The 21,355-nt window shown below is 40.6% G+C and overlaps 1 protein-coding gene across 1 annotated transcript; it reads right to left on the reverse strand.

The window, feature by feature from the left end:
* Nucleotides 1-1,557: 1,557 nt before the first annotated feature.
* On the reverse strand, nt 1,558-21,086 carry LOC121852910 (aminopeptidase N-like). Its single transcript, XM_042346935.1, has 10 exons — nt 20,990-21,086; nt 20,686-20,822; nt 14,286-14,341; nt 12,914-13,061; nt 11,397-11,485; nt 8,983-9,033; nt 8,368-8,535; nt 6,367-6,507; nt 4,557-4,638; nt 1,558-1,889 (listed from the first exon to the last, which is right to left on the reverse strand). Exons 1-10 carry the CDS (start codon nt 21,084-21,086, stop codon nt 1,731-1,733), a joined length of 1,128 nt encoding a protein of 375 aa, XP_042202869.1. The 3' UTR covers nt 1,558-1,730.
* Between the last annotated feature and the right edge of the window lie 269 nt (nt 21,087-21,355).

A 21,355-nucleotide genomic window follows, 5' to 3' on the forward strand; every position in this document is an offset into this window, starting at 1 on the left:
TCTCTCTGTCTCCCTCAGTCTCTCTCATTATCTCAGTCTCTCTCTCTCTCTCTCTCAGTGTATCTCTCTCTATCAGTTTCTCTCTCTCGCTCTCTCTCTCACAGTCTCTCTCTCTCTTTCTCTCTCTGTCTCGCTCTCAGTCTCTTTCACCATCTCAGTCTCCCTCTCTCTCTCTCTCTCAAGCTTTCTTTGTCTCCCACAAAACACACAGTCACTACACTTTATAATGTATTCTCTCTCACAGTCTTTCTCTCTCGGGATGGATAGAATATATGATAGGAGATATTATTTTGAGATTCCCCCCCAAAAAAATATGGCCATGACACTGCCAGTTGCAAGATATTTCCGATGAGGTATAAATCATGTCACTACGTCAATCGCTTATTGCATGATTATCAGATATACGTGACAGACAGACTGACAGACAGACATTTCATTTTAATGGTATAGATATCGCAATGTGTTTTCCTGCTGGTTTTTCACTCATAGCTTAATGCATTGTATTGAAACAGTCTTAATTCAGGACCGTGTGAACTATTGCACAGGATTGTTAGTAATGAATGTACGTAATTGATGTTTCTGTCATTGAAATACTGTACATTTTGGCACAGGGCACACAGCTTTATGTAGGTGCTGGTATAACCTATACACTGGTATAACTATGGACCGAGGCCTGAAATAAGAACAGGGGTAGATTATTCAGAAGAAACGGAACACAAATTCTTGTTTCTGTACATCAATCCGTTGGACCAATGAGGCTAGCTAAAGCTTTTTGCCATTGTTGTCGTTGAAACCTCTAAAGATCACTGAGACTTTGGTTCGGATCCATTATGTTATCAGAGACAAAGTCGGTTGACACCGCTTGTGTCACAAGGCGTGTTTGATAGTAATCGTACAACATTTGTTCCACTATGGCGATTTTCACATGCCAATGTCACTGCAAAAAAAACTTTTCACAATTGTTTTTATTGAATTCTTTAACTAAAGAAACTCATAGTTAATGGTTCGGGACCCAAAGGTTGAGAATTTATTCATTGGTAATATCCATTCTTATTTAAGAAAGGATATACTCGCCTTAGATGGGCTGCAACGTAGGTTTACTAGGTTGGTTCCTGGGATGAGAGGGCTGATCTATGAGCAGTGGTTGAGTAAACTAAGCCTATATTCTCTAGAATATAGAAGAGTTAGAGGTCATCTTATAGAAACTTATAAGATTCTTAAGGGTCTTGACAAAGTAAATATTGTGAGACTGTTTCCCCTGGTTGGAGAATCTAAAACTAGGGGTCATAGTCTCAGGATTGAAGGTCAGCCTTTAACTCAGTTGAGAAAACATTTCTTCATTCAGAGGGTAGTGAATTTATGGAATTCTCTACACCAGAAGGCTGTGGATGCTCAGTCCTTGAACATATTCAAGACTGAGATCGATAGATTTTTAAAAAACTAAAGGGATTAAGGGATATGGGGATAAGGCGGGTAAATGGAATTGGGTTAGATCAGTCATGATCTTATTCAATGGCAGGGCAAGCTCGAGGGATTGAATGGCTTACTCCTGCTCCTATTTCTTATGTTCTTATGTTCTATTATAAACCGTGGATATTTGTTGGTTGTACTTTATTTATTTATCAACTTTTTGTACAAAAATGTATATAAAACCATATAAACTTTGCAGGGTTTTCATTATGAAAGTAGAATAAAGGTACAATCTGAAATGCACATTTTGTCTGTGTTTCTCAAGAGTCCAAGATAGGTATATTTTCTTTCAACCAGTCATGGACTTCAGCTTGAAGTTTCTCCCTCCAATTCAGCATATCTTGTGTAATGTTAAAGAGCTTTTCAAAGATCTCACGTTCCTCATGTTTTTCAACAAAATCGTTAACGAATACCTTAAGCTGTGGAGGGAGCAGATGGAGGTGGGGATTAGCTGAGACATGGGAAGTGGCATGTACAGTTCGGATAATAACCTCAGCCCTGTGCAGCAGGTCTGATCAAAGTCACAGCAACCAATATACCAGCTGAGTTCCCTGGCTCAATCCTAAGGTTGTGACCTGATGCAGGATAGAGGTCACACTCTTCCCGCCAGAAATGGATATAAATTCAAAAGTAGACTCACACATAAGCAAATCCAAGCTCAGTCAGGGGGCCTTCCAATGGGCTTGTCTGTAAGTGTAATTTCTAGCAGCAGTGACTGGATAGCAGCCAAAAGCTGGAACCTGGAGCAAACCTACACCTCTAACAAGTATATGTGGAGAATGATCATTGGCTCTGCCTGAACTAGGGAAATACTACTTAGCAGGGATCCGCTTCCTGGATACCCACTTCACGGTAGACACATCAACTGCCCCAATACTGTATTATTTTATCCAATAATTGAATTGAAAAACAACATAAAAATATTAAATTCACCTTGTAAATCTTTACTTCATTCTGCAATACAACAAGCGAACGAAGCATGAAGTTGCCTCAGTGCCAGCTTGCCAAAGCTGACAGAGTGTTATTAGAGAAACCTTTTCCCCTGAACTCCCCAAAAAACAAAAACAGTCCTTTAGTAAGGGAGCTTGCATGATAACAATCATTTGACTACTCAATGCAGCTCATTTCAATTCTGTCTTAAGATCAGAAGTTTCCTTTAAAGCATTGACACGATTATTTCTTAAAACAAGAGCAGTGATTGGATTGAGCACTGCGTGTAATCCATGCATAATTGTGGCTATAAAAAAAACTACGGGAGCTTTGTGCAATATCATTTTGAAGTAAGTGGGTATCCATTGCTTTTAAGTGGCTGTGGCTCTGAGCAAGGCGACAGGAAGTTTTAGTTGTGTATGTGCAGAGCTAACAATCTTTGTTAGGTTACAACATTTAGCATTCTTCTATTTGATTGTAGCTATCACTATTGGTGGTGGTACAGTTTTAGGTTTCACATGATTACTTACTTCCAAGCCAATTCAGCTCTATTTCCTAGAATTGGCCAATTTCTCATCTACTATAGAAGCTCCCTCTATTTCCATGCCTTTCAATCTTGTGACCCAATCTCCTTTGTTGCACTGTATTGAAAGCTTTGCTGGATTCTATTGCCCACAGAGTCCATCAATTCGATTATCTCTTTAAAGAATTCCAATAGATTTGGCAGACTCAATCTCTTAGGAAAATAAGAACTAGAAAAGACCACTGCTATTCCATCTGGCCAGTCCCAAAGTAAAAAGAAAAATAACCTTAGATTAATAATAAATAATCTTGCAGTATCCCTAAAGCCAAGTTGTTTCCCTCTTAGAATGCTATATTTCTCTAGGTTTTTCATTAATCCCTCCTTTATGTTTTGCCTTCAATGTTTCCCTATAACAGATATCAGAAATACTGGCCTATAGTCCTTGTCCTGGAATTTGAGGACCCCAAAACGTCACCTTATCTTGGACTGTAAGACCATTTTATCATAACAATTTTAAATTCTTAAATTCAGTCCAATCTGTCAAAAGAACTGATTTCTAAATCAACACTGATTTAAGAATTTTCAACCATTCTGGGCAAGTTGTTGTTGCATCTTAATTTTAAGATAAAACCTGTTTCATAAGGATTAGGTGGAATTTGGGGTTTTGGTCTATATCTGCTTTAGGAAAACAGTTTGTGATTTCCACCATGAACATATGCTGAAAGTTTTGGAACATATCCACCATACTCACCCACATACTCACCCGTACTAAACTCTGTACCCCCATCACACCGGTTCTTGCCAGGCTCTACTGGCTCCCTATCACTGAACGGATTGATTTCAAAATCCTCACACTCATCTTCAAATTGCTTCATGCCCTGGCATCTTCTTACCTCTCCAACCTGCTTATCCCCTAACCTACTGCCCATTGCCTCCGCTCAACTGGCTCCAGCCTCTGCTTGTCCCTCGTGCCTTCCGTTCCAACATTAGTGGCCCCATTTTCAGCCTCACTCCTTCCTTTTTCACCTTCAGGTCGAGCCTAAAAACCTTCCTCTTCAACATGAATCAGAGAACAGATCTAACAGTAGGATCAGTTCTCTGGTTCACATTTTTGGCCAAAAGGACTATTCATACAACAATACAATTTACATTTAAATAGTGCCTCTCACTTAACACAAGTAACTGTGCAAATGAGCTGAGGAAGGGTTGGGGGTGGTGGGTGGGGGCTGAGAAAGGTGGAAGTGGGTGGAAGATGATTGAAAGCACAGTCAAAGAGGTAGTTCTTAAGGTGTGCTATAAAAGTGTTTATAGCCTGATTCCAACATAGCCTGGAAGAATGGAGGAGGTGAGGTGGAGGCACTCCAGGATGGAGTTCCAAAGAATGGAGGCAGAACGGCTGAAAGCTCAACCACTGATGTTGGCGTGGATTGGGTGTGGGACATAAAATAAGCCAGTGTTCACTGAATGGAGGAAATGATCAGATTAGTAGGGTATATATTAGGTTACAGAGGTAGGGTAGGACATGGCCTTGGCGAGATTTGAATATGAGGATGAGGATCTTGAATTATAATACTGGATTTGATGGTCACAAGGCCATCTCAACAGCTGACAAGTTCAAGTGAAATGTCCATACCTCTTGGAGCTCAAAATCAGATGAAAACGTGAATATTACAGCATTCAGTAGATTTGCAAGTTCAGAGGGGGAGTCTTTAGAGCTATAAATGAGAAGTAAAATGTTTTGAAAGATTAATACAATCACTTTTTTTGTTAAAAACAATTATTGTACATAAAGAGTTCTGAAAATTAAAACCAAAGCTTATTTAGTGAGTAGTCAAGTTGCAGTGTCAGTTTTGCTTTGTTGGCAGCATACTGTGTCAAAAGGAGGTGGGACACTGCTGTGCAGATTAGCTGCTGTGGTGTTTGCAAAACAATAAGTGTCAATGCTCAAAGCTACTATTAACATAAGATACTTTAAGAAGTTTCATTCTGATTAGGGGCTGTATCAAATGCAACTATTACTTTACAGTCAATGCGATGTGCAAAGGGAGTGAAAATTATCAATAACAAGGTGAAATTTGTGGTCCACATGGTCATTTTTCATGCTTAAGTCTGGCCACTAAATATTGTGTGTTCAGATACACTATAACAATAATAATAATCCTTGCATTTGGTATAAGGCCTTTCATGTCAGAAGGATGTCCCAAAGCACTTTGCAATTCACAGGATTTTACTGTGCATTTACTTTGTATTTGTGGGTGAATGCAGCAGCCAAGTTGCACACAGCAGTGTCCCATAAACAGCCATGAAGTGAATGACCAATTTTATTTGGGGGATTGTTGATCAGGACACTGGGGATCTCTTTTCGAATAGTGCCAGGGGATCTTTAATGTCCTCCTGATCAGATATACAAGACCTCAGTTAACATTTCTGATGCCATTCAGCATCACAACCAAGCAGGATCCTGTAATCATTCAATACAGGTTCGCTTTATAGCGGGATCACTGGATAGGAATCAGGAGCAGAAATCCCAATTAGTATTTTCTAACTCAGGAGTGCAGAGGCCAACTGTAGCACCCTCTACTGTCACTAGGATCAGCTGCAACACAACAGATCAGAGATTGAATTTAGGACTTTCTAGAGGTATAAGATTCCATACACCAATACTTAATGACAGCTTAAAACATGATGATTGACCACTTCAGTTTGTTATTGATTATTGATTATGTTAGCCTACAAGAACAATTTGTCTTACAACTTAAAACAGTGCCTTCACCAAGAGAGAGCTTGAAAAAAAATTGTATCTGATGTGTTAACCTCTTTTGACATAAGCCTGAATCAGGGTTTGGATTCTATTGTGATAGCCAATAGAAATAAAGGCCTAAAATTCCATCAAGTCTTAGTTTATAAGTCCATTTTTAAGATGGTGCAGAAAAAAGGAAAATTCTGACTTACCTTCTGTCTTAATTTCTTTCCACTGAATTTATATTTTTTCCACAATTCTACATGATTGTTGCATATGATATAGTGCCTTATCAAATTGTCGGATTAACAGGATTAATTGTGAAACGCAGTGACTGTGTAATTATCAACAAAATGATCTTACAAGCTATAACTATGTGGAAATTTGGGCCCAGAATGGGGGAGACTTAACCTCCCTAGTGTATTTTTTGAAAAAGAATTTTAGATGGTGCTGAACTGTGGAAAATTCTTCAATTTGGAAATCATCTTTCTTTCCCCTAAATTAAAACTAAATTGAAGAATTTTCCACAATTCTCCATCATCTTAAATGATAAGACAAAATCATCTTAGAACTAGATAAAATTTCAGGCCGCAGATCTGCATAGCTCAGTTTTGTACCAGACAGTGGCTATCCAAATTGAATCATCAGAGGCACTCATTCCCTGTGATCAGGAACAACCCAAATTCTATACATCTGGACTTACTTTAATTTAAACTTTTCCCAGTTTGCTCTTATAAAGTTCCATACTAAAACCTGACCGACAGGATTTTTGGCCATACTACGCAAAACCGTCAGAGATTGACTGTAAGACATTTTTTCACCATTTAGAGCGTAGGATAAATATCTGTAAAAATAAAACATAAAAATATAATACGCTATTGTTTGTTAGTGATATACATTTCACTATGCCAATTACCGTTTGAGTGATGTCATGCCTTGTTACATGAATGGCATTCATTGGTGGATTATTTATTAATAATAACTTGCATTTATATAACAACCCAAAACAATTACACTTGTATAGCCCCTTTGACGTCAGGAAGATGTCCCAAGGTGCTGGACAGTCAAGGATTTGCACTCAGGCTAAGAGTTGGGATATAACAACTTTCACGTAATAAATAAATGTCTCAGAATGCTTTATGAATATTATAGAATGAGCTCTTTAACAGCATTACATTGAAAATTCTTGATCCATCCGTTGGACCACATGAAACTGTTTGAAGGACCATTTGGGAAATGGAGCCAAACGATATTTGCACTGTTCTTTTTGTACCCAAACCGCTCCTCAAACCACCACCACTCGCTCCAGGCTCTGGGGAGTGAGGCTCTAGCATGACAGGCACTGGCTCTGCTGTTCTTTAACCTTCACATTGTGTTGGGAATCGCTCTGAACAGAACATTCCAAACACGGCATTACTGAAATAAGCAATGTGAGCATGTTGTAAGTTAATACCTGAAAAATGCCATCAACATTTTCTTTGCAAACAAGACAAAATCCCTCAAAAAAAAACTGAAAAGGATGTTAACATTATTCTTATATATTTCTAATCACTTGTTTTTAAAAGGGGGAAAACTGCAGAGATTCTACAGAGTGAGATGGGTGATATTGTAACAACAACTTGCACTTATATAGCGCCCTCCACGCCGGGCGGCGTCTCAGAGTGCTTAACAATGGTGGAGCGCCCAAGGCCGAGTCAGGGGGGAGGGGGAAGGTGACCTTGGTGGCCTTGTCCGTGACGTACAGGTTGGAAATGTCAAGGCCATGTGTGATGACGAGGTCGAGGGGGTGGCCATGGTTGTGTGTCGGTAAGTTGATGTAGAGGGTGAGGTTTAGGGAGGTACTATGCAAACTCCCTGCTTGTCGGCCTTCCCAACTCCTCCCTCCACAGGCTGCAGATAATCCAGAACTCTGCAGCCTATGTCCTCTCCCACACCAAACTCCATGACCCCATCTCTCCCATTCTCACCCGACTCCATTGGCTCCCTATCCTTCAGAGGATCCAGTTCAAGATCCTGGTCCTCACCTACAATGCCCTCCATGGCCTCCCCCCACCCTACCTCTGCAACCTCCTAACCCCCTACTAACCCACCCGCTCCCTCCGCTCAGCCGGCTCCAGCCTGCTCCACATCCCCCGACCCACCCACCATTGGTGGGAGAGCCTTCAGCCACTCTGCCCCCAACCTCTGGAATTCCATCCCCCAATCACTCCACCTCGCCCCCTCCTTAGCCTCCTTCAAGTCCCGCCTCAAAATCCTCTTCTTCGACTATGCCATCGGTCACCCTCCTTCCCCTCTCCTCCCTTCTCTCCCCCAACCCCAGCTCGGGTCTGAATGCTGTACACTGTTCAGCACCTTGGGACATCCTCCCGACGTGAAAGGCGCTATTCAAATGTAATTTTGTTTTTGTTGTTGTTGTTGAGAGGAGGGCAGTGAAATCTGAGGATGTGGTGCAAGGGGAGTTTAGGTGGAGGTTGAAGTCGCCCATTATGAGCAGGCGTTCTGAGCAGAGGGACAGGGAGGAGAGGAGAATGGAGATATCGGATAGGAAGGAGCCAGGGGTTTTGGGGGCGGTAAACCAGGAGAATTTTGAGTGAGAGAGAGGAGGGATGGTAAAAGGTGAGGTGCTCAAATGCATATTGTATGTATGAAGCTTTCACTTGCTTTCAGTTCTTATAAAACAGGGTTGTTGCTCTGTAGCCAATACCTTTTAAGAATCCATGGTTCTCTACTACAAGTCATGGCATAAAGTAACCTATAAGTGTCATCCACAAAAGATGTATTGTCATACATGGCCCAGGCAAAATTCCAATGTTTTTCAGTGCCGACTTTAATTGCTGTACAGTAAACTGTTTCCCTGATGTATTCTGGAATACTGAAAGACAAGAATATTGCAATGAATTAAGTTTTCATTAAGTTATTGTCCTGAACCACACAGGCTAGGGAAATGGAGAGCTTTAAATAAAATGTAAATGACCATTATGAAAAATATTTAGATGTGTATTGTGCTATTTTAAAATGAACTATACTGGATTGGCTTATCTGAATCAGGGAGGTGTAAAGCAGAGACCAATAATCCTTGTATTTAATATAGCGCCTTATCAGGTCTTCGAGACATCTCAAAGCGCTTCACAGAATATACTGCAAAGTGAATTGACTGCATATTTTGTGGGCAAAATGCAATGCCACTGGGGTTGAAAATGCAACACTTGCAAACCAGGGGATTTGCTACATTAATTGTAATTTTTGGATTGAGACTGAGGCTAGCATTTTGTAAAAGGTCAAAAAGTAAAACTCCGACTGTAAAGTGACCTTTACTGACCTTTGGCATCGCAGTTTTTTTAAAAAGCGAATCTGGTAGCAGATCGCATGCCTTCAATCGATTAATTTATTTTCGCAAAACAGAAGTCACACTGATTTCATTTCCAGTTTGTGAATACCACAATGTCAACCCCATTTTTAAAGAATCCCATTGCGCTGCGTGTTGGTCTATCAATTCATGCTGCGATGGAGTGGTAGAATGAAGGCTGGGGTCCAAAGCAAGGCATTCAATAACCAGAGGTCACTGCTTTAGTTTCAACTCCCATTTTGTGTCTGAAATTGCAGAGATACACAAACAAAATCTGTAGACTGGTAAAGGCATCTCACAGGGTCCATTCTGCTTTCTAACCTTTGGTCAACATTTTCTCAACAGAAAAAACGTCTCAAAACCAATACATTCCTCTCCTAGGAGCACTGACATAATCTGGCTATAGTTCCAAAGAGACCAGTAGGCCTTCAGTAAATGATACTTCATGTGTAAGGCAGGTTTCGGCAGCTATTTAACTGAAGTGGGGGTGGGGGCGGAGGTTGAATTTTGAAAACCAGGGCTGATCTTATTTTCATCTGATGTCTGTAAGGGAGGGAGAATGGTGATAGGTAGTTGGATAAGGAGTTCTGGTTAACTTTCCCCTTTCTGGCCCGGGGCTATGAGGCCTATTGTAGTGTCCCTCCCCACTGTTCTGGGTAAGATTAATTAGCCCAGTATAGAGCAGCGATTAAACCTGAGGCTTTGCTGTCCTCTATGACTGAGTGCTACACCACAAGGTACCCACTGAGCTAGCAGACGTCCCTGGTGACAATTTTTTAACAGTTTTTTTTCACTCAATGACAACAAATTCCTTGACCACTGTACTAAAAGCGACTAAATCATCCTACACACCGTTGTGAAAAATAACCGAGTGAGTCTTATGTTAAAATCCCCAAACCAGGATAAAAACGTATGGAATTTTACAGCTATACATTAATATTGAGCGAATAGGTCCATGAGGACAAAAAGATCTTGAAGAGTGAACACACAATTCAATCCTTTTCTTAGAAGCTGCAAACACTTACGAATTATTCTCTGGATTACTCATCCACTGTGTGTAAATGATTGTTGCTAGAGATATACAGTCCTTCACACCAAGTTGACACATTGTTTGAAATGTTTTAGCAAACATCACCCTGCACACAAGTTAAGAACAAGTAGGTAATCCAAACAAATACGGTTAAATTTCAATAAAAAAAACAAATGTTAACATTAAATTACTGGTGGAGAGGAAATGCAGTATGTCAAATGATATTTATCATTGGTGCTAATTATTGCAGAAACAGAAAAATGTGGTTAAAATGTGTGCTTAATATCTTTGCTTAATTTCAAATTTAATTTAATGACTGTTTGTGGGACATTGCTGTGCGCAATTGGCTGCTGTATTTCGCCCACAAAATAGTCAATCCACTTTCTGGTATATCCTGTGAAGCACCTTGACATGTCTTCATGATGTGTTAAGGCACTATATCAAATGCAAGGATTATTATTATCATTACGTTTAGGACTAACTCCCCAAACTCACTACGAAGGGGAATGCTTTTGACTAGTTCTGTTGAAAATTCAAGATAGCAATTATAATCCTTTCATTTGATACACATCAAAACATCTCAAAGCTTTTTTGTTTTTCTGTGGTGACTGTATATTTGTAGGCAAATACAGCAACCAATATGTGCACACTGTCCCACAAACAGCCAGGAGCTGAAGGACCAATTTAACTAGATCGCTGACATGCTATTTTAATAATGCTTTTATTTGGTATAGTGCCTTATAACATGTCATTGAGATGTCTCAAAGTAGTCCACAGGAATTACTGTACAGTGTAGTAACTGTATATTTTGTAGCCGAGTGAGCAGCCGAGTCTGTCATTACTTCCAGCTGTGGGATCAGAAATTCAACTTTACCAGATACCATCCTAACCTACTCACTGACCATCTGTGCTGCTCATGGTAGCAGGAAACTCATAGGGAGTTCTGAATACCTGCTATCCAACTAGCGAGGGCTCAAACCGACTAATTGGGGACAACTCTCTGTTGGGGAAGAGGTAAAGAGAGTGCTCTTGGAGCAGAGCTGGCTCTAATCCAAGGTGACATGCTTGGCAATGGAATGTCAGATATCGGCAGTGATGACCTGGAAATTGGCCATTTTTGCAAAAGAGCAAGCCCGCTGTGCTTATGTGCAGTGAATGGGGTCCACACTGTAACCCCTTATTTGGGCTATAAAGATGTGCTTTACGATAGGGCTCCATGGTAGATCGTGTGATGGTTAAGCAGGAAGGATGATCTTACTTTATTGTTTTAATCATGTAGTGTGTTTTGCAATCGTTCAAAGACAAATGAGGACCATTATATAAAATGTCCTAAATTAAGTTGAATCATAGAACTTACCGGGCAATGTAATCTTCCTTAATGAAATAATCTTCAAATGACGGCAGCAAGTAATTATAAAATGGAAATATTGTGTCGATAAGAAATTTCTGAAAGTAAGAAAATGGTTAAAAATAGTAAGTTTTGAAGCAGGGATGTTAGTACATGTTAGAGTTAGTACATGGAAAGTATTTATAATTTACACAGTGCAACATGACCCAGCTCAACAACAACAACTTGCAATTATATAGCGCTCTTCAAGTAGGATAATCTCTTGGAGCGCTTCACAGTGGCAAGATTGGATGCCATGCTAGGAGGAAGGGAGGTGACCACAAGCAGGTCAAAGAGATAGGTTTTATTAGTAATAATAATAATCCTTAGAGTTGCTGTAGCGCCTTTCACGAAGGAGGACATCTCAAAGCACTTCACAAGATATATTGTAAGGTGACTGTTTATTTTGTGGATGAACAGAACGCATAGCAATGTCCCACAAACAGTCGTGAAATGAATGACCAATCTTGTTTTGAGGAATTGTTGGCCAGGAACAGAGAGAATCTCCCTTCTCTTTTCAAATAGTGCCATGGGATCTTTAACTCCAACTAAATAGGAAGATGGGGCTTTGGTTTAATGTCTTATCTGACGGCACCTCCAACAATGCAGCACACCCCCAGCACCGCACTCGAGTGTCAACTTAGATAATATGAGTTTTATGTCCAGATGTGGGGCTTGAACCCACAATAATCTGACTCAAATGCAAGAGTGCTACCAACTGAGCCAGGCTGATATACAGTGTGTTTAAGGTGGAATTTAAAGATGGATAAAGAAGGGTCAAAGCTGAGTGATAGAAGCAGGGATCCCTGTTCCAGAGAGTCCAAACATGCATAATGGCTGAAAATTTGAAACAGATGGGGTGGAAGGCATGCAGTAAGCCTGTGTTAGCTGAGCGAAAGGGTGGCAGAGGGGTGGGATATAAATAGATCAGAGTGGATTTGTTATGAGGGTGTGGACCTTGACATCCGTTTGGAGACAGGGAGCCAGTGGAACCTGGCGAGTTTTGGATTGATGGGTGTGCTGAGTTTAGAGCAAGTCAGGATACGGGCAGGGGAATTTGTGTTAGCTGCACCTTGTGGTCTTACAGCGTGGCAGTGTCCCATCTGCTTGCTCAGGAGTACATTAAGGATCCCACAACACTATTTGAGCAGCCTAGTTCATGAGTAGTATTTGGAGGGACAGACACTGGGAGAAACTCCATTCTCTTTTCAAATAGTGCCATGAGGTCCTTAACATCCACCTTGTACAGGTAGACAGGGAAATCGGTCTAACTTCTCATCCAAAGGACTAGATTATATGATTAAATTAAACCATTTGATCGTTTCTTGAGTCCTACATATTACCTCCTTATTACACTATTACACTCTTAAATACATAAACAAACAAATAAATAAATCCTCTCATTTGATACAGTGCCTTTCACATTGGGAAGACACTTTTCACAAGAAGCTTCTTGTATGTACCAGGATATAGCTGTGTATTCCTACCTTTAAATGCCCATACAAATTGGTGTTGACCAAGTTTGTTTCAAGGATGTACAAGTGATCAATGGCTATAATCCATACCATGGTTTTCCGTTCCTTAGCCAGATATAGAGCTGTGCTCAGAGCAACTCCAATGCCAATGTGTTTAGATCTGTATATAAAACACACACAAAACAAAATCAATTGAAATCACATAATCTGTTAGAAAGATTAAAGAATTACCTTTTTCTCAAATTAGGCTTGTAAATGACTTGTGAAGTCTCAAAGCTCTTTGATACAATGTAGATGTACAATCACTTTACATTTGTATGCAAATGCAGCAGCCAATATGCACAGAATCAGCAGGTAAGTAAATGACCATTTTATTTATCTAATAATAATAATCCTTGCATTTGATATAATGCTTTTCACAACTTCTAGACGTCTCAAAGTGCTTCACAGAATATACTGTAAAGTGAATTGACTGTATATTTGTGGACGAAATGCAGCAGCCAATTGTGCAAGGCAGTGTCCCACAAACAGTCATGGCTTGAGTGACCAAATTATTATTGTGTTATCTGGAGGATTGTTCGACTAGACACCGAAAACTCTTTTTCAATCGTGGCATGAGATCTTCAACATGCATTTGAACAGGCAGAGTTTAATATCTTATCCAAAGGATGACACCTTTGGAAACACTGTACTCCCCCAGTACTGCATTGCAGTATCAGCCTAGATCATGAGCCCAACGTCCCAACATGGGGCTTTTGCCCACAACATTTTGACAAGGAGGCAAAATTACTAAAAACTGAGCCAGCCTGACACTTTACATAAAAGGGAACTTAAATTTGGCAACCGAGCAACCATGCTTAATGTAAAATATAAAGATCACAATTCTCAGAGTCTTAGGACCAATTCATTAAAGTGTGGAAATTTGAAAAAATTTAATTGCAATACAGCACAATTTGTATTTATTTAGCGCCTTTCAAGTCAGGAAAACGTCTCAAATTAACGTAATCCAGAAGTTAATTTTCTAGTTTTTTTTAAGACTTCCTACATTCTGCACAGTTTTAAATTTGAAGGCAATGATCTCAAGGCTAAGACCTAAGAAATGTCAAGCCTTAGTGATATCTTTAGTATATGATCGAACAGGGTGTGAACACTTCTATAGCAAGAAGGTCCAGATTTATCATAATTTGAATTCTGATTCAGGTTGTTGGGTCATGGTAATTCAATATATGAACTTTTTTAATTTTTTCAATAGAGCACCTCAGTAACATTTCTTCCCAACTATCCGTAAACAACCACAGCAAATTGCATTTATATAGCACCCTTCACATGAGGAGCTGATAATTAAAATAAAATTATTGAATTTCTGTTCTGATATCATACTCACTCCACCAGCATAAAAACATCATTTATAAGTTGTGCTCTGTTACTCGTAGGAATAACCTGTGGAACACAATTTCTCAGAATTAAAGGAAAGTAGACAACATTAAGGAATAAATGCATAACAATTTGAAAGCATCCAGGCAATAAGATCTAACATAAGATGATCGCCAGAAATAGAGAAAGCTAAGTCTGTATAATGGGAAAGTTAATAAAAATCTCATTTTGTATAATAGTCTGACTGAAAGCAGACGATTAAAGCCAGTAATTAATTCCTAGGGTTTATTAAACAACTTGAGATTGGACATTGCTTATGAAGCTAACTGCTGTGAATTGAACAATGTCTTCTAGAGTTGGAGAATGAATATAATCCCCTCTGGCTAGAGCGGTTCCCCAAACATCTGGACCCAGGCAGATTGCCTGCTGTTACAAACTTGGAATGTATAGTTGTACAGATTAATATGGTCTAAATGCCCTGAGTGACACACACGAGGGATAAAAAAGCGATCCTAAAGAAAGGGTATTGCTATTGATGCCTCAGTGTCAAAAAAAGTGCCTTGAGGCATAAAAAGGATCTCCAGCAGAGAGTCCCATATACATAACTCTGACTTGCCTTCCTTTCCTTTTCATCCTGTATCAGTGTAGCAAAATTTAGTGACATGAGGAATTTCACATCATTTACCTTTGTTCTCTTACTCTATACCATTATCTGAATCCCGCAGTTCAATTTCATCTATAGAGTTGCTGTGAGTTATTGACATGTAGTTTAATAATGATCGTAATAACAATCCTTGTATGATCACATTGTTGATATGTCTTGAAGGATTTACTGTACAGTCAACTTGCACCACATGCAATTTGCACTCGGTAATGTCATGAAGTGATTGGCCAATTTTATCTGGAGAATTGTTGGCCATGATACTGGGAGAAACACTTTATTCTTTTGGAATAATGCCATGGGATCTTCAATGTCCACCTGAACATGCAGATTGGATCTCGGTTTAACATCCCATCCAAAGGCTGGCACCTCTGGCAATGCAGAGCTCTTCCAGCTCTGGACTGGAATGTCATCTTAATCTATTTGAAATCAAGTTCTGACATTGGGCTGAACTCACAACCGCCTGATTCAGGGGCGAGAGTGAGCCAGGCTGAAGATTCTATGGTTCTGTCCCTGAAACAGAAATATTGATATAAAAAGGCATCAATTTTACCTGCAAGAGAAAACATATTTTTCTTAGCCTAGTATATTAGTGTGAATTGAAATTGCAGTCAGCGAGATAAGAGAAACATTTTTTCCCTCTTTTTTCCCTCTTTTTTCATTAATAAAGCAGGGGTTCTGACGGACCCACATCAGATATTTAATTACAAAAATGGCAACCTGCTTCGTTTTTGAAAGTTGTGTTAGTAAATAGTTTGGCAACCAATGATAACTCAACTGTAATTTAAAATGGAACATGAAGTAAGTTCAATTTGTACTTGGTTATTGAAATTTAAAAAAACGTGAGTATTAGCATATTCTGCTGTCTGTTGCATGGTTTACTGGCTGTTGAGTACTTACAAATGAATGGTTATTTTGGCATTAACTTTACTTTTGCAATAATTCAATCAAGATGCCAAGATGCAATTGCCCAAGGAATATATAAGAATTACTGTATTAAACGATAGACTGGATTAAAACCCAACTTTGCAATTCTTTAAAGCGCACTCACATTACCAGTCAATTTTTAAATAGTATTTTACGACTTGTACTCTTGTTGAAAAAACCGAGTCAACATTTTCGTTATGAACATTAGTAAATCTAAAAGAATGCATAACTGAGAGGGAGCACAGATGATTCCATTTCACTGTATGCATTACATGAGTATTAGATAGGCTGTACACACAGGATTAAAATTTACAATGTTCTTTAACCCATTTCTTCTGTTAATTAGCACTCGGAACTTCCTGCAGTTGAATATGGACAAGACGGAAGCCATACTCCTTGGATCCTAACAACGTCTTCACTCCTGCAGATCTAAACTCCTCAACCTCCCTGGGCTCTACCTCAGACTCACCAAACCAATGCGCAATCTAGGCATCTGGTTCAATCCCCAGCTGTCCTTCCTCCCCCACATCCGGTCCCTGACCAGGAGCGCCTTCTTCCACCTCTATCACATTGCCCGCCTCCAACCGTACCTTACCCCAAATGCAGTTGAAACCCTCATGCTTGCGTTTGTCAACTCCCGTTTGGATTACTCCAACGCACTCCTCGCTGGTCTCCCCAGCTCCACCATTCACCAGCTCATTCAAAACTCACCCCCTGCATACTGACTTGGACCAAACTCTGTACCTACATTTCACCAGTTCTGGCCAGGCTCCACTGGCTTCCCATCACCGAACGGATCGACTTCACGATTCTCACATTTGTGTTCAAATCCAATCACTCCCTGGCACCTCCCTACCTCTCCGACCTCCTCACTCCCCAATCCACCAGCTGACGCCTCCGCTCAACTGGCTCCGGCCTCTTGTTCGTCCCTCACACCCTCCACCCCACCATTGGAAGACACGCTTTGAGCCACGATGCCCCAAAACTCTGGAACACTCGCCCTCAATCTGATTTGCCCCCTTTCTCCCTTCGTTCGAGTTCTGCTAAAAACTTTCCTCTTCGACCATGCTTACGGCCACCTCCCCCCTCCTCGGAGTCAGGCTGCACCACTGTTAAGCACTCTGAGGCACTACCCTGCGTGGAAGTCACGATACAAGTGCAAATTGTTGTTGTTGTGCTAAAGAACAGAACAAATTCGGACCATAATTAACACTGTTATAAACAGTCATTACACTCCCCTTCGGTAACTCAGCCCACTGTTCCAGCCTCCTCTCCCACCCAGCTCCATCTTCCCCATCATTTTCCAGCAATACAGTTATGATAAATACAGGAAATCGATTTTATACAGTCGGTTTAAATGTTGGTTTTAACTCTAAATAAGGAGTATGGGTACATAGGATTCCCTTGGACTCCCTTGTCAAGGCTGTGAAGGGAGACGGTTTGCCATACTTACAGTTAGGTAAAAGATTCTCCATCTGTGACTTAGAGTATTATTAAAGTCCCACTACAAATCATTACGTTTTAGATCCCATTAAACACATGACAATGCCTTTGAGTGAACTATTAGGTCGAAAAAATATATTCTACTAAAGATGAAATGTCTATCTGCATGTCTGTCCGCCAATAACGCAACAACTGATTGACGTAGAGACATGACTTTTACCTCATCAGAAAGGTCTTGCATGGGGGAGTGTCATGGGCATATTTTTTTGTGGGGGTTCTCCTATTGTTGTTGATCTATGACCTAAAAAAGATCATCACACATGTATGGCAGTTTTGCTTAAAGTGTGCACACAGAGTTTCTGGCATACAAAATGGGAGTTTGTGAGTGGTATCACTGAAAACGCCAGCTCCAAAAACAAGCATACAAAAATTATGCAGTCAGTATCTACAATTATTGATGGGATAATACCAAAATATGTGTTACTGTAACATATGAGAAATATGTGACATCAGATATAACACTGTCTGTATGAGTTAAATAGCACATTTTCTTAAGATGGCTAAAAAGCGAAGATCAAGCCTTTCAAGGACGAATAAAAATGCCAGGCAAAAGAGAGAAGGCCGATTAAATGAAACTGAAGAACAAAGAACAGCATGATTGGACTTGGACACAGAAAGATATGCAAGAATAAGGCAAAATGCCCACTCAAAGAACAGCATGGCTGGACTTCAATGCTAAAAGGACTGCAAGAGCGCAGCAAAATTAGTTTCCCGCTCAAAGAATAGCCTGACAGGACTTGGACACAGAAAGTACTGCAAAAACACGGCAAAATTAGTTGCCCACCCAAAGAACAGTTCGGCTGGTCTTGGACACAGGAAGGGATGCAAGAAAATGGCAAAATGACACCCAGCAACAGAGGTCACTCCATTTAATTGTACTCAACTATGATCCGGGCAGAGACTACAAATCAGATGGCACCTATCATATTGGGAATATGTCGAATGTGTGTGCCCACTGTGGAGCCATGAAATGGGCAAAAGAAGTTCAAAAGAAGTTCCTTCCATGTGTTGCTCGCTTGGCAAGGTGAAACCAGAGCGATTCACAGAACCACCTGAACACCTTAAAAGTCTGCTGGATGGCACATCAGGTGATTCTAAGCATTTTCTAGCAAACCTTAGGAAATACAATTTGTGCTTCCAGGTGATCTCTTCTGGTGTAACTACAGAAATTAAAGAACCTGGCTATATGCGAACATTTAAAGGGCAAAGCCAAGTGTATCACTTGTCGAGATCTCTAAACGCTTTGCCTAATGAGTCGCCAAAATTCTTACAGATCTACTTCATGACGAACCGAGAAGACCAAGCCATGTAGCGTGGAAACAATGTTCTGGAGTTGAAGGAAGCCATCATACTAGACCTGCAAGACATGCTTCACAACAGTAACATGTACTTCAGGAGCTTCAGTCCACAATGGAAAGAATGATTGCAGAAGATATAGAATATTCATCCATGCAGACAAGATACCTGCTGGCCAGCATGAGCCACGGTACAATGCACCAACTTCTGACGAAGTAGCCATCCTGATTGTGGGTGAAGAACATGATAAGTGGGACATGGTGTTCCAGCAACGTGACAACCACTCAAATGAGTGTGTGAGACTAACAGGGCATTCGGTGCTCTCCAGTACACAATCTTATTCCCACATGGTGAAGATGGCTATCATTTTCAGAAATCCCATTTCACTGGGGGCGGGGGGGGCGACAGTTTATGCACAAAAGAACCCAGCATGCATTGTGCTATGTGCTAGTGCATGGCTGACCTGACCTGTTCATCACATTCACTTGCAACCCTAATTGGGAAGAGATCAAGCAGGAACTGTTGCCTGGACAGACGCCACAGGACTGCCACAATCTCATAGCCAGGGTTTTCCGGGTCTGGCCTACTCCTTGTCCCCCGAGTCCTCCGCTCCACCCTCAGCGGCCGTGCCTTCAGCCACTATGCCCCGAGGCTCTGGAACTGCCTTCCCCACTCCCTTCGTCTCGCTCCCTCGCTTCCCATTTTTAGGTCTCTGCTGAAGACCTTTTTTTTGACCACGCCTTTGATCACCTCCCCCCCCCCCCCCCGGCTGGGTCCCGGGATCCGAAACTGTAAAGCGCTCTGAGACGCCGTCTGACATGGAGGGCGCTATATAAATCCAAGTTGTTGTTGTTTTTGTTGTTTTCTGCCCCAAAGTTGTGAAACTGATGAAGCTTATCACCAAAAATCATGACTTTAGCAAAGTCTGTTGCTACCTCTACACCATTGGGTGGCAAACGCGTGGTCCTTCCCATGCACACATTCTTCTGTGGCTCATCGAAAAAATACAGCCTTATCAAATCGACAATGTCATCTATGCAGAACTGCCAAACCCAGACTGAGACCCTGTGCTCTTTGAAATCATAAAGAAGCACATGATTCATGGCTATGTGGACAACTCAACAGAAAATCTCCCTGCATGAAAGATGGGTCCTGCTCAAGGAGCTTGGTACAGGAGACCCCAAAAGGCAGAGGTCAACTGGAGATGGTGGATACCACGCAGTACAGACAAACAACAACCAGCAGGTAGAAGCGGACAACGTTGGGTTGACCCATAGAAACCCTATCTCTCTCGCTCTCTCAGCTCTTCAACGCTCACATCAATGTAGAGTTTTGCAACTCTGTTAAGAGCATCAAATATTCACATATTTGTACATATATTTTATACTCTTGCACAGCTGGGGAGGGCAGGGGCAGACAAACCTGCGCCCGATTGGACAGCTCAGTTGTCTATCAGCACCGCCCGGCATTGGCGGGGAAGCGAGGGGCTTGGGCCATGAGACATCACTAAACTTGGTGGTGTTCCATATTGGATCCTTTGGTTGCAAATGTAGCTGCAACAGGTACTGCTAGTCTGATATAACAGTAATAATTCTTGCTATAATCTTATCACAAAGATGAGACATCTCAAAGCAATTGACAGGATTTTACTGTGAAGTGTGATTGTTTATTTGTGAGTGAAGGATGATATTCCATCATTAAGTATATTAATGCATTGATGTACATTATATCTTCATATAATTTGAAATTATATGATTTTTTTCCCCGAGTGTAATAATTTTTTCAAAAAAAGTAAAATAATTAATAATAATTTGGTCACTCAATCCACGACTACTTGTGGAACACTACTGTGTGTAATTGGCTGCTGCGTTTCGCCCACAAAATACACAGTCAATTCACTTTACGGTATATTCTATAAAGCGCTTTGAGATGTCTCGAAGATGTGATAAAGAATTATATCAAATGCAAGGATTATTATTATTATTGCTATATTCTTGCAAGTGACTTGGAAATTATAACTTACCAAGTGATCTTTTTGCAGTTGTTGATGTATTCGGTTCCAGTTTGTGTTATCATAATTAACTCGGCAGAAGCAAACTTGATTCACATTTAGTATGATCCATTCTTCATCGGTAGTAGTCTTTAATTCAGGAAATATTTCTACAAATGGCAAAAGAATCTCAATTACTACAAATCATTGAAGAACCTGAGCAGCATCAACTTGTTTAAAAACAATTTTTTGGATGGTGAAGTGACTGATTGTTTTGGATTTGGAATGAACAGCAGCAGGTGGGTGTAATGATGTTTGATCATCTTCCTGGTCTCACCATCTCCCTGCCTTCCAAATATTCCTGAAAACGTATCTTTTTCGACCATAGTTATGGATAACCTCAGTAATTCTCCCTGCTCGGTGTTCCATATCATAATTGCCAGCATCTTGAGACATTCATTCTACCTGAGAGGTGTTACCTATATAGGTTATATACTTACAGCCAGAGTTATTTAGCCACAGTCTAAAATTCCAATGTTAGTTGGACTTTGCTTTCGCAAATGCCTGCTGCATTTGCAATGAATATAGTTATTCAGTGTCTTGGCCAACAATCCCCTAAATAAAATTGGTCATCCACTTCATGGCTGTTTGTGGGATATTGCTGTGTGCAAACTGGCTGACGTATACTCCCACAAAACACAGT

This window comes from Callorhinchus milii, unplaced genomic scaffold, assembly GCF_018977255.1.
Source record: "Callorhinchus milii isolate IMCB2004 unplaced genomic scaffold, IMCB_Cmil_1.0 Scaffold1, whole genome shotgun sequence".
NCBI lineage: Eukaryota > Metazoa > Chordata > Chondrichthyes > Chimaeriformes > Callorhinchidae > Callorhinchus > Callorhinchus milii.

What these genes read in the sequence shown, in the direction of transcription:
- LOC121852910 (XM_042346935.1), bottom strand. Translation starts at nt 21,086, where the DNA reads ATGATATGGAACACCGAGCAGGGAGAATTACTGAGGTTATCCATAACT. An exon ending in TGGGAAAAGTTTAAATTAAA is followed by an intron (nt 4,639 to 6,366) that starts GTAAGTCCAGAT and finishes TCTCATTTATAG; the next exon opens with CTCTAAAGACTCCCCCTCTG. An exon ending in CTGATTTTGAGCTCCAAGAG is followed by an intron (nt 1,890 to 4,556) that starts GTATGGACATTT and finishes CTCCCTCCACAG; the next exon opens with CTTAAGGTATTCGTTAACGA.